This window comes from Anomalospiza imberbis, chromosome 14 (assembly GCF_031753505.1).
Source record: "Anomalospiza imberbis isolate Cuckoo-Finch-1a 21T00152 chromosome 14, ASM3175350v1, whole genome shotgun sequence".
NCBI lineage: Eukaryota > Metazoa > Chordata > Aves > Passeriformes > Viduidae > Anomalospiza > Anomalospiza imberbis.
The window spans coordinates 1717273-1735344 of NC_089694.1; the positions used below are offsets into that span (position 1 = coordinate 1717273).

At 38.6% G+C, this 18072-nt stretch overlaps 1 protein-coding gene across 5 annotated transcripts in view; it reads right to left on the reverse strand.

Moving 5' to 3' along the window:
* Positions 1 to 18072, reverse strand: part of DIAPH2 (diaphanous related formin 2) — a 174600-nt gene that overhangs the window by 72740 nt on the left and 83788 nt on the right. For all 5 annotated transcript variants that reach the window (XM_068204547.1, XM_068204546.1, XM_068204548.1 and 2 more), the window contains 2 exons: positions 17816 to 17941; positions 1621 to 1784 (listed from right to left, as the gene is read on the reverse strand). In XM_068204547.1, the coding sequence (XP_068060648.1) occupies positions 1621 to 1784; positions 17816 to 17941 (290 nt within the window). The remainder of the gene's footprint in view (positions 1 to 1620; positions 1785 to 17815; positions 17942 to 18072) is intronic.

The following is an 18072-nucleotide window of genomic DNA, read 5'->3' on the forward strand; positions in this document are numbered from 1 at the left end:
TTCCACTTTAAGACCATCTGCATTAAAAGGCAGCCCAGAGAGCAAACAAAATCTAAAACACTTAAAAATGGGGTTTTTAGATAAAAAAAAAAAACAAAAAGGAAATTTTAAGAAAAAAGGAAAACTTTTCAAGAAAAAAGGAAATTTTCCAATCTAGTGCTGAGGTGCATATTTCATACAACTTCCACAGCACAATCAGCCTGAAAGGAAGTTTATGTCCATTTACAGATGTGGGCATGACAGATTGGGTGGATGTTTGTAAATCCTCTGCCACCGACACAAATGAAACATTCAGAAAGTGACAGCCTGAAAACATTACAGGCCACTTGATTCAGAGTGTGAGAGAGCAAGTTAAAGGGAAGAAAAGGAAAAGAACAAACTGGCATCTTGCTGCAGGCCACTGATTAGTCATTATTTGAGAGGAGCCTGATCCTTTTGGGCTGGGTCTTGGATCAGGTTGCAGTTGTCCTCAAGGACAATGGAAATTTGTGTTTACTTTCAATGGAATAAAGGACGAAAATTCTAAAAAATATTTCTTCTTCAGAAGAGTTCTAAACATTAAAAGAATGCTATTATCCAGTGGATCTTTAACTGCAAAGAGGAAAAAAAAAGAAAACCCACAACAAACCACCCTTCTTGCTACTTTTTATTCAATTTCTCTGCAGTTGGCAGCTCCAAGAGAATACAGCTTTTTCTTTATTCTCCAGCCTTGAATTTGACTCGAGTTCCACTGGCAAGGGAGAATCCTGTGGAAATGCTGCAGTAAATTCCTGTGATACTCCAGCGACCTGGAGGACTTTAGAACCTCTAAACTGAAGTGGCTCATGGCACAAGAAAGGAGCTTTATCCAACAGCCAGCCACTAGCAGGAACATAAAAGAATGACAAAGAGGAAAAAATGAGCCCCCAGTAGTTATCAAATATCTGGAGTTATCCTTCAGCCAACCACCCAAGCACTGGGAGAAGCTGGGGAGGCATTAAGCCATGTGAGCAGCACAAATGTAACACGTGTGCAAGCTCCAGGGAATGCTTGGGGAGGTTCCCTACCCCCAGTCTTATCTGACTGCTCTTGAATTCTTATCAGGACTTATTATTTTTTCTAAGTAAATCCCACAGATTAAAGGAATTTCAGTATATTTTTCCTCTGGGAAAACTTCTTGCCAGCATCAAAATGTTGCAGAAAGTCTTAATTTTTTTTGTAATTTTTTTTTGCCCCTTATGAAAAAACAAAACAAAACAAAACAAAAAAAAAAAAAAAAAAAAAAAAAAAAAAAAAAAAACAAAAAAAAAAAAAAAACAAAAACAAAAAAAAAACCCATCCTTCACTGTGAACTTTTAATATTTGCCCTGGTCCATTAAAACTGATTCACTACATTGCTAAAATATCAAAGTTGAATTAAATTTGGCTCAACCTTATCCACAGTTGAGCTGTCAACTTACACACTAGAGGACAATATGAGCAAAACCTACATAATTCTGGAAAGCTTCACCCAATTTCCTGCCATGGAACAAAACATAAAATTAAGCATAACAGCAAAAAAATAGAGATACAAGGAAAGAATTAAAACTGGGAGAAAAAAATCTATAAGAAAATACATAACATTTTGCAGGTATTACTCACCAGGAACAGAGTTCTGAAGTTGCTCAGATCACCAAAGAATTCTTCTATGCTTATTGCTTTGGGATCAAAGGTGAAGTATTCTCCCAAATTTTCATACAGTTTTGTCATGTTGTTGTGCATGTTGGACAGTTTTTCATATTGTTCTCGGGCACTCTCAGCAAAGCTGTGAGGTTTTGTCAAGGAGAATGACTCAAATGCAGCACGAAGAAAGGAATAAAAAACCCCAGGAAAAAAAGGAAATAGTACACAAGGAAAGAGCTCTCAATACAAAGGTTACAACTGAAAAATGGGCAGATGTTTCCAAATGTGACATTTTAATAAATTAATATTATTAGTAATATTATAATTACCATTTTATGAATTAATATTATTAATGTCTGCAAGTTCATACCAACACTTCCACTAAATGATCCCCTTCCAATGGTGAAGATTTGCCACTGACAGAGAATACAACCTGCTCTATAAAATTTGTTAATACTTTAGGCCTCTTTAATTGAAGAGATGAACAATTTTACAGAATGAATTCTGTGAAAACACACAGTGAAATTTAGTTTGCTGCGAGAATCTATGGTCTCACTGCTCCAGTGAAGCCACGTCCCCCACCTCACACACATATTTTAAAAGTAAAATGTGCATAACTACCAATGACAAAATCATACAGTATGACATCTCATTTTCTTTGCCTTTTATTACAAAATTCTTCCCTGTGGATTCTTTCCTGCCCAGCCACACAGTTCATGCCTCAGGCTGCCTGTATTAGGTGCACTTTTTGAGGCACAATCTCAACTCTGTAATTTCACCCAACTTACACAAATGAAATATCCACCCACCCGTCCCAGCAAACTGACAAACAGCTTTGAGAAATTATTAGCGAGAAAAACAAAAAACGCCATGGAACAACAGAAGTCTTGGCTTCTTTTAGGAAGCCTAGAAATGAGACTGAGATTGCTTAGATCCCAGCAGCCATCATTAAAAGTTTGACATAATGCTTTTAAACAGAAAAATGTGGTGCTTTCTTTTCTGTGGGGAAAAAAAAAAAAGACAATTATTTTGCAAATAGAGGAAGGGTGCAAGCTACTAAAGGAAATACTAGTTTGCCTCAAAGCAAGTGCAATTTAGTCTGCTCTTTTCTTCTGTGGGGTTGTTTGGAGCCACAAAGTCACAAATCCCTGGGAAAACCACATCTGCTCCAGGATTAAAGCAGCTCTGCTGACACTGGATTGAGGCTGATGGAAGAACAAAGGGCATGTGAGATTCCCTGAGCTGCAGAAACCCTGCAGCCCGTGGCTTCTCCCTCTGGCAGCTCCTTCCATGGGAATTCTGGTGGGGAACAGGGCAGAGCTCTGCCCCAGCCTCTCCCCAGACCTGCCCCTCTCATTTCAGAGCCTGCAAACCACACAGGGGCCAGAGACACACAGAGAAATCCTAACAAAAACCCTTTCTTTTTGAGATTAGACTAAACCCAGAAGGGATCCTGCAGAAAGCAGTCAGCAAACTGCAGAATAAAGCATGGAAATTCAGGTGGATGCTCTGTTCACAGCGTTCCTGTAGCTCCTGATGCTGCTGAGGACCTCAGGGCTGTCCCTGCACAAGCTACAGGCAAGCACAACAGAGCTGAAAATACCTTCCATTGGAAAGGGGCCAAATATTCCACCTGGATATTACAGGGAGAGTACATAAATAAGCAGTTAAAAATTGGTTCTTAAAAGTATGACTGAAAACTTTATCAATATCAAATTTTCCAAGCAATCCTCTCAACTAAAGCCTCGGTGGCCTAAGAGCAAAGCTGCTAGCTCCTGAAGTTCATTTAGAAACAGAAACCCACTCAGTGATGGATATTAATTTATAAAACCAAGATTTTGAAACAATATCTGCCTATATAGTGCCACAGCAGTGGCAACACCTCATTCTCAGTTTATTGAAAACAAGTTTAACCTGCTTGATTAGAATTTCAAGCTTGGACTGTTGAGCTGCTCATCTCAAGATAAACCTGGTGCAGTTCAGTCTTCGGTGACATTTAACTGCACAAAAGGAAATGAAAGTTTAATGGCAAGAATACATTAAATAGGTAATAATGGCACATTACTGAATTATTGAGCACAGTCTAGAAATTTTAGAAAAACACAAATTGCCTTAGAGTCAGCAGATTGCTGTCGTGAGCAACTCACCAAAAAGAAATATAAATGTACAAATTAATTCAGTGGATCCTTTAAAAACAATCTCACATTATGTAATACAAACCCAAAAATGACCGAAAAAAAGAAAAATACTTGGACAATTCCAGATTTGCAGCCTATTCTCGGAGCCAGAGCTCCCAGCTCTCCACTGATGTTGCACTCACATAACAAATAACAACAGTAAGCACTAAAAAACCCCAGTGCTGCTACTGAAAGGAGATATTTTAAAGCACCCCTCTAGAAATAGACACTGTAATTTCAACATTATTATTTTTTATCTATTAAGTACCAAACTGCAAGTAAGAAATATTTTTAACAGATGGCCTGCAAGACAAAGGGATGTCAGCAAGACGGATGAACGGGGTGAGCCAAGAGAGAATTGAGGATTTCAACTGTGCTTAATTTTGAAGAAGACAAGGCAGAGCTGTAAAGGCAATAGTTCCCAGTCATAGAGCATGCAATATTAACAAAGTTACTGTCACACTGTGTGTGCTTCATCCAACCCTCCTACATCTAAAATATTACTAGTTTAAAACATCCCCTGGAAATGCAGTGATGCAGCCAAGGCAGTGATTCCAGGGGAGCACAGCCAGATGTGCCAACACTGTTTCATGAAAAAATTACTGAGGAATGTGAGGTGGGTCAACTTTGCAATAGGAATCCTTAATTCCAACAGTTTTCCTGAAGAGAGATTGAAGCTTTCCCAAGTGCTCATTTAAAAACTCTAAACTTGGTTTCACTCTGGCCACTCCAAACCACAACAAAAACCAGATTTTTTCACTAGCAAGTTTAAAGGTGCTTGTTCAAGCAGCAGAAAGTACTTTATTCAGAAGTTTGTTTTTTCCACATTTTCTTGCATACCAGTGCAGAGCAGGATTCTGGCTTGAGGAACCACCAGGCTAAATATCTGTTTTAACTTGTTAGAAGAGAAAGTTTGAGTCAATGGTGTCATCTTTAATGAAGGAGCTCTTGGTTTCTAATCTCCCAGCTCATTCATAATGGAGCATTCTTTGAATTGAACTGTGGCAATGCAAACAGAACTTATTAACTGAAGACAGAAATTCAGCTTTAATAGCACTAAGTCATTTCCACTGATAGCTCTATTTTCACCTGCTATCAGGATGTAAACACATGCTAACAATTTCATCACTCACTCCATCCATAATGCATCTCTGTGACTGCACAGCAGCCAAGACTTCTGGAGCATACACAGATAATTATGAATCACAATTATATCCCTAATCTTTTCCTCCTGTTGGAAGCCTTTGCAAAAACAAAACAAAACAAAAAAATAATAAAAAAAAAAAACTGGCAGAACTCTTCATTGCAATACACTTCACTCTACCCAAATCAGAACCCAAAGAAGCCAAGAGCCATAGCAGGAGCCCAGCTTTATCTGTGTGCACAAAATCATGTGCTTCTGAAAAGCTTAAAGATTCCTTAATAAAATACCATAAAAAGCTCAGTGTGAGAATTTCCTTCTCATTACAAAGCAAATTACCTCATCATTCAGAGTTTGACAGAACAGCTCAGGAAAAAACCCAAACAAAGCAAACCACAGTGGAACAGTGGATTCTCAGCTGTCTTGGAGCAAGGAGGGCTCTTCCTCCCTCTTTGTTCCATTAGTACCTGAAATTACCACTAACTCTCAGAATTATGTAACACAGCCGCATTCATTGTAAGACACGATTTCAGTGGGTTTTGTCTTGTGGGAATGAAGCACAGAAAGGTCACAACCATCCAGGAACAACCCTGGCTGGACCTGCTCCTTCTCCCAGAATCTCAGACTAACAATTAATTCATGGTAATTAAGATGAAGCTTGCTGACTTGTGCCTAATGGCCATAGAACTTTCAACTTGGTAAGCACTAAAAAATCTGTCAGTGTTTACTTCCTCCCAGCTCAAAGCAATCAATTCAGTTCCTAACTTTGCTGCACACTTCTCTACAATGAAAAGACAATTTCCATTGATTCCGCCGCATTGCTATGCACAGGAGAAAGCTTTTGTCAACATCATTTCAATATTACTTTTTTATTCATAATTCTGTTAGCGAGGACACAAAGAGCATTGCTCAATTCTCTAAAAGTCCCAGAGGAAGTCTCTGGGCAAAAACAGATAAACAAGGGCCTACTTTATAAAATATTCAGTCCAAGGAGCAAAGCCCCACAGAACTTAAAACCTGAACCGTTTCAAATTGGGAAAGTCGGCTCCAAGCTTTAGGTGGCAAATTAAGAATTTCCTGTGGTAGCAAAAAGAAAACTTTAAAAATAAATAAGAGCACTTGGCTCTCCAAAGAGAGCACCGAAAGCAAAATTTCTAAAGCCACAGGCTAGAGAAAAGGCAAGATCTTATCTATATTTAAGGAAAAAAAAACAAAAAAACAAAAAAAAAAACACTCCAAAATTAGAGTTAGACATTAACCTAAATCAACCTGAACTACTTGTAGGCTTTATTATTCAAAGAAAAAAAAAAACAGTTGCTGAACTCAGAAATTTCTTCCCGTTATTGTCATAGAGAAATAATTCCTGAATTCCATACTCCTGTTTTAAAGAGAGTTTTTTAAAGCTCTACAACCCTTGAAAGCAAACCACACCTTTCATCCTGGCAAAACCAACACTTTATCTCCACTGATGCCATCACCATCAGAACTTTGAAATTGCCTTCATAGTGCCTGACAAAAAAATCATCTAGCTCTTAATTCTCAGTTGTGATATACTGATTTTTAAATCATTTCTAACAGTATGAAGAGTGGCATTTGTAGCTTTTTTCCAAACTCAAATTTATCATTTTTATTTTCTGGTGGCAAACAATTAATCACTATTCCTGCATTAATTAGAAGGCAACACAGAGAACATGATAGTCAAGCATATATCAGACAGAAAATGTTGCCAGAGTAATGGATTTGTAGCATCCCTTCCCTGGAGAACAATTAGATAAAAATCTCTTTAGATGAATAAAAACCAGAAGGAAACAACGGAAATGCAGCTTGTACAAACGAAATGCTGTTGTAAAATTTGTTTTGCATATTATATTCAAATTAGTTGTGACTGTTTCAAATAACACAAAGTGTTGACACGCTCTAATAACATTAAAAATCAGTTTTTAGGTATTTCAGCAAAAGCCTGGTGGACACTCCTAGAAATATTCTATTGCCTCAGGATCACACAATCCGGTGCCTTAAACAATAATTACAGCTTGGTGTGCCCTGAATCTTTCAGGGAAGCTGCAGCCACGTTCCCTCTCTTTGATCATGCAGCTTTTCCTCACTTCAGCTGGGTTTAATTAATGTCTGAGCTGTCACTGCACCTGCTTTTCACAAGCTTCAATCAGATCTGATGGTTACTTCAGCGAGAGAAAGTTTTTGGTAAACGCTGGGGAAGGAAAAGAGAAATTCCCCTCTGTAATTTTAGGTTTCCTTTAGGGCTGCCATGGCAGAAATCCTCAATTTCTCAGTTTGGGAAATCTGAAAAAACTGCTGATTATACAATCTTTCAAGAGCCCAGATGTTCCAAATCAAGGAGGAATTTTATGTCACCTGAGGAAAAAAACCAGCATAGAATACCTTTATTCAAATTGAGATTTGTTTAGGACAAACAACTGTTGCAATGAAATGTTCGCAAACTCAAGCACAGGAGAAAATCAAAGTGAAAGTCTACACTAAAATGAATTTCTTTTGCAGCTACGTGGTATTCTGAATAGCAGGTGCCTACGTAAAACCACACATCAAATATGATTTGAGGAAGGTGGTGTATGTCCCTCCACTCCTCTTTCCCCTCCAGACATGGTCCCATGTTTTTGGGATTTTTCACTCATTGGGCAGTTATTTGCTAGCAGCTCACCACTGCCTGCACACAAACAGCCTTGGCCCCAGTGACTGGGGTTAAACCAAGGAAAAGTCAGGAAAGCGAAGTTAGCCCTCAACATTCTATCTCAGACAACAGGCACTTGAAAATATCCCTTGAAGAACTCTTGTGGGCAGAGGGAAAAGCCAAGAGCAGACTCTCAGGCAATGAGGATCTGAAATCCAGCTTTCCTTTACTCACAGCACCTCTTGGTGCTCAGTGACATCCTTCCCCTCCAAAACACTTGAGCCTTGAAAAAAAAAAAGTTTCTGTTTGGAGTGTGGAGAAGTGTGGAGGGCAAAAAGCAGCTCCATCAACACCAAGAGCTTTGCCAAAGCAGAATCTCAGGGCACTTTGATTTTGGTATCTAAAAGCTGAAGCTCCAGGGATTTATAGAGTGCATTTCCCCTTCAATTTCTGATTATAAAATAAGCATGCAATAATTAGGGAATGGATTTCTAATGGATTATCACTCTAATGAAGCACAATCCTTTACAAAAAATATCTTTCAGTGATCTGGACAACTTGGTTTAATATAAATTTAAGGATGAAAGCCCAGTTTCCCCCAGGCAATGATTCACAAACAAGGAGCCATTAAATCTCTGGTACATGTACAGAAGTAGATTTCTGTTCATGGAGTTTTATTCTATGGAATCTTTACGTGATTTTCTGCCCTGTATAATTTTCCACCTGCTGTAGACTGCTGTCAAAGCTCTCTGTCCCCAGCCAGCCCACACGGGCTCGTTTTATTCTCTCCTGCTTCCCTGTCCCCAGTCCTCTCTGGATCCTCCTCAGCTCTGCAGCACAATTCAGGGGATGTCTCAGGGTGCAGAACAGAACAGGGCTCCCTCCTGGGGCACGGCTCCATCACCTTAGGAATTCAACCAAAAATCCAGCAGAGATCTCTGATCTGAACTCTGCAATTAAACGTACAAAAGCCCATTCTATACAATTTACAGGACATATAAAAATGAGAAAAATAGGGGACTGGAAGTTCTTGACTGTCACACCTCTTGCACATCATTCTGCCTCCCCTTTGTGACATTCACCAATTTCCTCCTTATTCCCACTGCAATGGAATGTACAGACATCTGTACACGTCTGTTCACAGAATTCTTACTACAACCCAGTATGAAAGAATCAATATAATCCTCTGTCTCCTCATATCAGGGCTTCCCTTTGTAAAAAGGAATGAAAATCTGAAGGTAGAAATAAACTGTCAAAGGAAATTGATATTGTGCTTTACTTAACACAATTTTCATTTATAATGCTCCAAAGTTCTTGTATTTTAAACTATTAACTTTATGAAAACTCTGCCTTAGTCCAGACCAGTAAAAATAGAAAGGATCATTTTCCAAAGGGATTTATCTTTTTTTTTTTTTTTACTGACATCAAATAGTTGTAAGAGAAATGAACACTGTGCAGTAAAACATGACACGTTATTAGGTGCTTTTCAAATTCAATCCAAGCAAAGATTATACCTAAATAATCCTATAGTTATCACCTGGAACACGGTGAGCATTTTCACTTTGCTTTAAGATGGATCAAAGAGGAAAAAAAAATAAAGAAAAGAAATATTATGTGATAGGAAAGGGAGTGGAAAGTTCTTTTAACAGCACTGTTGAGTCTGACAAGACAAGAGATTTAATTCTTTCTGTACAAGGGGCAAACAAGGAGAGAAAACCCCTTTAAAGAGCAACAGCAAGGTAACAAAAAATGAGTCCCCACAGACCCTGAAAATCCAGCTGAACTGGGTAAATTCACCATCTGGGAAAGTTTACAAAAGCTTTTATTAGACATGACTGAGGGCATGTAAACACAAGGTTTTAGGTAAGTTCACAGATTCAATATTCCTATAAAACTCAGAGGATTTTTCATGAAGATGAATTACTAACACTTTTCTTTCATGTTTTTTGTCTCTGTGCACTGCTTTTACTCCTCCTCCCCCAGGCCTGCCCACAGGTATTTCTGTGAGGTTCCACCACCCTCCCAGCCCAGCAATTTTCAGAGTGCCCTGACTTCTCTGGTGTATGGCATCTCCACAAACATAAACCCATGAAATCAACCCTCTCACAGTGCCATCTCTGCACCACAAAATAAAGAACACCCCTTAGCAAATATTCCAATTAATTAATTTTACTTTATGAGGAACATATTGTTACCACTGCCATTCCTACTGTGTTGACTTTCTGCATTTTTACCTCATAAAAAAGAGCAGACAGTGCACAATTTATCCTGCCATAAACCACATCCTCCTAGATGCACAAGTCCATTACTGTTTTTCTCCATTTTTCTCCATTAGAGTGGAGAAAAACCTCTCCAAAGTTTTTCCTCACACTATTAGGTCATGATTCCTGATCCACAAACCTTCCATATTTTGCTTTTTCGTACAGGAATTATTTACTGATTTTTTTATCTGGTAATTTAGACTAAATTTTGTTCCAGACTCTCTCTGAAGCAGGCAGATAAAAATGGATTTCCCAGCGGCCCCTGAAGGCCCTGAATGGTCCCTTATTTGCTGAACATTTTGTTACCTCTCATCTGGCTGTGTTCACACCCCTAAGGCAGCTTGGAGTCTGAGGCCGAGCTTGTCTCAAAGCAAATCAACAATTTTCACATTACTGGTCAAGCACTGAAACACTGATTTACTAATAGCTCCCTCTTGGCTTATATCTTGTTTTCTTCATAAAAGAATGGAATAGCTCATGATGCAGGCCTGGGTAGGATTCTTTTCCCAACAATGAACATAAAGATATTAAAATACATACATATAATAAAGGGAACAAATCCAGGTACCAAGCAGAGTACTGTAAAAAAACTCATATTAGGATAAAAATAAACATCTGGAATCTTGCCAGATGAGACCTGACCAATTTAAAGTTTTTCAAATTCCATTTCACTGAGCAACATGCAGACTACATCAAATGAAACAATTCACATGAAATATCTCAACAGCACCTCTGCTACTTGATGGTTTGCAATAAAACCAGACTAACAATTCTTTGGATGCTTAGTGCACCACAGAGGAAAATACAGAATTTCAGTAGACCTTCAGGAGAATTTCATGCTTGGAGTGATTAAACCCACCCACATTGATCCCAGAAGCTTCACCATGGCTCGTTAAAGCTGAGGAAAAGGGGCAGTAAAACAAAGCTCCAGGTTTGGAATGATGGTGTGGTGCTCTGCTTCGAGATAAACCCCCTGCTCCACACACCCCACAAGAAGCCCTTGTGATTCCAGGCTGACTTTTAAAACTTTGAGATTTAGCAGAAGGCAGGTTGACAGTCCTTTCCACCAGGATTTCTCACATCCCTCTTAGAATTTACTCAGGATAAACAAAGCAGAGGGCAGAAAAATGAAGGCTAGAACTGCTGAAACCTGAATTCCTCAGGCATCTCCCACCACAGAAATGTTCATGTTATCCTGCCTCTCAGTAGGGAAACTGGACTTGACCAAGCAGAAGGAGATTAAAGTTGTTTTTCCACAAGGTTAAACTCATCTTTAATTGGGAAATATCTAATTCTGCCAGGGTTACAGCTTAGTAACCATGCATGCTCAAAGCACAAGAGGAAATGAAGGAAAAGCATTTCCCTTTAAATGGCCAGTGTAGAAACCTGCACAGCAATTCTGAAATTAGGTTTTAATGGGATCATGACAAATTGATTGATTTTTTCCCCCCACTAATTTAGAAATATGATTATTTGGGACAATAATTAGCAACACTGCCATTTAGTGTATTAAATAAAAACCAAACAACTGGTTTCAGCCATGACCAGAAAAGGAGAGTCATTCTATCAGAACAGCAAAATAATTTGCCCTTTTTCAGCACTATATTTTTATAAGTTAACTTTGTCCAAAGATTCACAGTATTCACCTGCTGCACATCCCAGCAAACACACGGGGTAATGAGCTGCAGGTCTGGAATATTTATCTGCAGCAGAACCAGAACACTTAACCTCACCTCAACTCAATTATATCCATTGACTTTCATGACAAACATCCAGTCACACCAAATGTGACACCAGTCATGCAAATATTTCAAAGCTCTTTTAGTGGGGGCATTGTTTTCTTTTTTTTTTTTTTTTTTTTTTTTCCTTTTATTCCAGGGTGAAAAATCAGGTAAATGAAAGGATTAGTAAATGCCACAGAGGACATTTCTCAGTGGAAATCAAATTGAATGGCAACAGTTCTATCACAACTGTCAGTGAACAACAAGCTCTCCAAATAAATAAACAAATAAAGACATTTCAGCTTCTGGGATTGTTTGTGTGAGTGTTGCTGGGCTGCTCAGGGCTGACATTTCAGAATGTGTTGCTGATGTTGTTCCCTCTAACTGTAAAAGGTCCTGGCCATATTTCTGACACACTAATTTTCTTACTTTCAAACTTTTACCTATAAAAAGCAGCACTGCACACACAGATCACTTTATGTGCTGGGGAGACACACTCTCCAAAGATGAAGTAAGCAGCTGAAGTACACTGGAGCTCAACAACATCAAATACTGGTGGTTTTTTCCCCTAAAGCTGAATAATGTCAATTGAATATAAGTAACTAAATATAGCCCAAATTGCTTGTAATCTGATTTTTAACTTGGCAGGGTCAGCTCTTCAATAGGATTCAAACTGCTGAGATGCCACGAGCTGAAACAATTAGCAATGCAAAAAAACAGAGAAGGAAAACTCTGTTTATTCACCGATGCCCTGAATTTTCCAAAAGAGCCTCTAGTTTGGAAAAGAAAAGCAGATTATTTGTACAAACTAATTCTTTATCTACTATCACCGTGCTTTCAGCAGGGGGATTTTCTGGCAGCTGATGAAATCCAGCAGCTCCTGAGTTGCACCTCTCAGAATTACAAGCACGAGCAGTGAAATCAAGAGTGCCTTGGTTGCTTTGGCAGCCCCGTTTAAATATCAGGCGAGTGTTCAGAGATAAAAAGTTTTTAAATGTAACCTCTCAGAAGATGATACACTGTCAATTTCCTCCTCAAAAGTGCATTTTAGGGATTCTTTTCTTGCATTTGGGGCAATACAAAACAATGCAAATCTGGGGCACGCAGACTGGGGGCTGTCAAAGAGCCAAGCAAATCGCTGGGATCTCAGATCTAATACTCAAATCACAAATCCGGCTGTCCTAGAGCTCCAAGAACCCGGAACAGAGCATCCTAGATGCAAAATTTAACGCACAGCACCCACGTGATCCTTTCTCCTTTGCTCATGCTAACCAATTTGCATAAAACCCTACAGAACAGGTGGTGCAAGGTGGATATTCTGAAGAACATTTGATTAACTTATTACCAATTAATTCAAATTGACACGAGTCTGTAGCAGGGCAAAAAAAATAATGGCATTCGTGGCACTCAAATAAATAGAGGCTCTGCTTCAACAAGTTCCTTGAAACTTGAACAATTTATATTCTAAAATTAACTGCAAAGCAGCATTGTAAGGCTTGTAATTATTGCTTAAAACATGTTCCATTTAAACGTAAAACTCATAAAACCAGATTCAACAGTAAATAAATCATTACTTTCCTGTGCTGTGCCTTCAATAGGCACTGCAGAGTCTTTTTCCTCCACTTAGTATTTTAATTAAGGAAAAAACAGGTGTTTTCTTGTATGAAGCTAATAGAAAGTTAAATTAATCACAAGTTTGTTTTCTAAGAAATAATTTCTCATACTTAAATGCAAATAACTGCAAAAATTACAAAGTCTTAGAAAATCAATACCAAATAGAAGTTTCCTCCTATGCTGGGTGCTCATTATAATTTATTGATATTAAGCAAATCCTAAAGGTTTAACAAGTTCATCATTGTTTCATCTTAAACAGCTGCAACTTTCTGCTTCCTGCCCCTTAGAGCTTGTTTTGAACTGGAAGCAGAAGAAATCAATTTAAAGAAATGCTCAACACTCTAAGAAAACACTCTGATGATTCCTGTGATGTGACATCAACCTAAAATATAGCAAATAAAATCCATGCCCCATCAAGAAGCAGGAGGGTAGACTTCTCTCCCTACACATTACTTAGGAAAAGTATTTTCTATGGATAAATAACTATAGTTCTCCTTTAGTCAAGAGTTGCACTTGCAAATAAACTCTTTTCAAATGGCATTTTTGCAGCTAGTGAGATCAAAAAGTTTATAAAAATCCACAAGGGAATTGTCAGCTGGTTTTAATGCACATGAAATCCTGAACGTTCCCACTGCATCAAAGTCCCCAGATCATTTCTGTACAACTGAAGTGCATCAAGTGAGGAAATAAACCCCTCATATTTCACTGTGAGGCTGTAATGGTGGTTAGATGGAACAGGGAGCATAAATGCACATCAGGTCAGGATACATGCCTGTCAGGAAGGCAGCTCTTTTATTCCATAAAAAGGATTCTCTTCTAATGAATGGTGTTCCTTACTGGAAATTAAAATTGGTTCACAAATTGCTGCTGTTCCATTTAATGATAAGATGAATGCACAGTGCTTTGAATTTTTTTATCTGCAGTAATTTTTGGTCTTTCATTCATCATTCCCTTAATTTCGCAATTCTTTAAAAAAAAAACGCTTTGAATTCTTCACATGTGTGCAATCAGTTAGAAAACCCACGTGGCAGCATGGGTTGCTCTGGTAGGCAAAAGATTTCAATAAGTTTGGGCATGTTAATGTCTCTTATTAGGGCAAATGATCCAGCTGAAAAGCAGAATAGCCACACAAAATCCGTTTAAGGCTCAGGTGGGACACACTGGAGAAATAAATTCATGTCAGGTATTTCATAAAACACACACAGCCAAAGTTATTCCTGTCCAGGTAGCAGGATAACAAAAAGCATGAACCCAGTGACCAAATATGTGCCCTGCTGCCCCTTGGAACAGCGTTCAAAGCTCCTGCTTATTTCTAGAGGAACAAATTGTTTTCCAGAGGAATAAACTTCAGTTTGTGTGTGAGTTGGAAGGGGAAAAGAAGTGATATTTATTATTCATGTATTTATAGATCCAAATCAATATTAATGCTAACTCTGTACAACTTTCCATTTGTTCCCTCTGAAATTGCTTTTCAATTCAGTTGTTTTTAATTTTTGTTAATAACATTTCCATTTGAAGTCCATGAATGTGAACACCTTTCTCAATCCCCAGCCACACACCCAGGCTTTAACATCACTGAAATCCGTGTATACACCTACAGCAAGCCAACAGAAAACTCAGAGTTCTGCACTCTACAGAAGATCTTCAATTAGAGGCACAAACACTGGAATAAAACAAGGAGTGAGAGCCAGATTTGGCATAGTCTGTAATTACTTTTCTAAACTGTTGAATCAGACTCCCCAGTGCTGCATGCAGCAGGGCTAATTATAAAAGAAACCTCTCCCATTTAAAGCTGAATTATTTACAAATTGATCTGCAGGTGAAACACAATTCCAGTCACGGATCAGATCATGGAAAAGTTGTTTCAGGAATCACACTTAAGTTATTTAATATAGCAAGAAATTCACAGAAGGACTATTTTAATCCCTTTATTTTCTTCAGCCACACTGCACTGAGATGAATAACTGTATGTGCTGAATAAAAAACTGATTAAGTGACGGGAGAAACTATCTTGCTTAGAAACTGACCAAGGGAGAAAAAAAAAAAAAAAAAAAAAAAAAAAAAAAAAAAAAAAAAAAAAAGAAAATGCAGGCAGAATTTCTATTCATCTTTTTGTCACTCACAGCACCAAAAGCTTATTTGTTAAAAAAAAATATTAGAAAAACTAAGATTACTTAAATTGTTTGACAGAATTTGCTTCTGTGTTTTGACTATTAATTTCAGGATCACAAATTCATATTATGAATGGTATTTTTCTTCTCACTGGCCTCCGACATCAATCTGATACTCCAAGCAGTATCACTCTCACATCCTCTGCAGAAAGTCTCATCCACAACTACTGGTAAATAGCTTTGTTTATGACAGGAATGAGAAACTATGCCTTGAATATTATAATTGCTGCATCCTAAAACTCTACTGAGACATCTCAAGTTTTCTGAACCACTCAGAGAGATGTTCAGCCTGAAATTCTGTAACTTTCTAATCTCAGGATGTGCCATCACCAACAAATCTTCAGGCAGCTGAGGAAATCAAAGAAATACATGCTGCAGACTAGGGTGTCATTTTTACACCCTCCCTGATCATCCTTCAATCTAATAAAAAATAGGGGAGTGTAGAAAACCTGAAGATATTCAGTGATAAGCAGAAACAAACTGGATCACTTGATCTGAAGGGAGATGACTTCTGCAGTAGAAGCACAGCATTTATCGGGTCATCTGTTCGTCATGCAAACACAAAGCCCAGGTGGAACCAGCTCCTGGCTTGCAGCCTCTCTCTGCTGTCAGGCCCCCAAGTGCCAGGGCTGCCAAAGGCAGGCAGGCATGCACAGTTCTGGGGGTCGGTTCCAGGGGCTGGAATCTACTGGAATCAAGGCTCATGCACTGAAGCCAGGCTGCCCAGGACACTGGGAATAATTCACTTTCAAACATTTCATAGGCTCCTCCTATTTTTGCCTACACAAAGAAACATTCGTAGTTTGGGTTTTTTTTTTTTTTGTTTTTTTTTTTTCCTCTTTTGCACTGTCAGACAAACTTTTTCTTCTCTAAGAAATTCAGGTGATAAGCTGCAGAGAGAAAAATGTTAAATATTATCTACTCGGCTCTTTTTCCTCACCAAATCATCTGAGTGATGCTAATCATGTCTGTGAGTAAACACACAGGCAGCAAAACAAAAATACAACTGAACAACAATTTCTGTAACCTGGAAAGCAGAGCTGTCAAACTTACCAAGAAAAAAAAAACAGTGGTAAAGGTGCATATCATAAATTGGTTTAATTTATGAATAAACGTCGGGCCAACGTGACAGAATTCAGCCACTGATGGGGTGACAAGGCACAGAACAATTACAGGGCAATATTGAAAGATTTTCTGTTGTGAATGAAGCTCAGGGAAATAATAATGAGCTTTGTTTAACAGCAGAACTGATAAAAGTGATTACCAGCAGCAAGTCCCTGAACCTTGCACGTAAGTCAAGGTGCAAGGGAAGATGGAAGGAATAAGAAACAATTTTCCACTTAGTCAGGAGCTGTCTCCCTTAAGCTACTTTCCAGCAGCCTTGTCAGAAACTTAAAATAAATCCATACAGAGGAGATGTTAAATATCTACTTGTGAAATTCTGTCACTGACTCCATTCAGATGGTAAATCCTGCAAAAATCTGACTTTGCACAGACACAGCAGAGGGGAGAAATCTGCATTACATCCACCTACCGAACGTGATGAGCAGCTGTGAATGCATCTGAACATCAATCCCCTCCTTCTTCTTTCCTCTGAACACCCCAAACCCACGAGTTCTGCCACCCCTTCTGCTGCAGCAAGAGAGGAGAGATGTCACAGGAAGAGCTGAGCTTCTGGAAACGCACAAAACGCCCTGGACTCGGCACCACACTCCAAATGCTCCCCGCATTTCCACACAGAGCTGGGATTTGAGCACAATAAAAACCTGGGAATTGTTTTTTTTTTCTTTAAAGGGCTTTTTTTCAGTCTTTGCTGCACGTTTGTGAGTTTCTTGTATCTTCAGTAGACTTGTTTAAACTTTTGAACAAAGTGGAAGCTAGATACACAAAAACAAGCTAGACTGACATCATATTAAAGTCCCCCACAGATCGTACTTGGTAGTGCTAAAAGAACCCACAGTCCCTATTCTCTACAGAAATTAAGGGACACAACACTTCAGAGTGAAAACAAATGCAAATATTCCTCTAAAATGTTAGAAATGTAGCTTAAAACCATTAACAAAATTAATAGTCTGTCTGTCAAAAAACACATCCGGAGCTAAAATAATAAATTTATGAACTTTGCTGTTGGTATTTTTCTAAAATTGATTCAATAATTCTTTTCAGACAGAAAAAAAAATCCCCATACTGAGGTTATGGCTGCTCACAGCAACTAATTCCTTCAGGAAAGCTGTCTGGGCACCCCCTGAAAATCTGATTATTGATGCTTTCAGCTCTCCTCAGTTCTCTGCTTGCTTACATTCACCACGTCCACTGATGCCTTTTTCTCTGCTCTGCAAGAAATGCATGAAGAGAGACTTAAAACCTGTTTTCAAGTGCTGCAAGTACTCAGGCAGAGGACCAGAATGCTCAGATCACCAGTGGGGACGTGCCAAAAGGATATGCTCATCTTCTCTACAAACTTGTCGTGCTCATCCTGGGTTTTAGGGAAATTCTCAATGTCCTTCTCCAGGCGCTGGATCTGCTGGTTCATCGAGTCAAGGTTGCCCTTCAGAGTCTGGGCTGAAACTAAGGGCAAGAAAAGAGTTTATAAAGTGATTCCAGAAAGGGTATCAGAAGAGGAAAAAACAATGTCAGTATAAATAGTCTGAAAGAGAATGATCCCATTAAGCAGGCTCATATTTTTCTGAATTACAGCT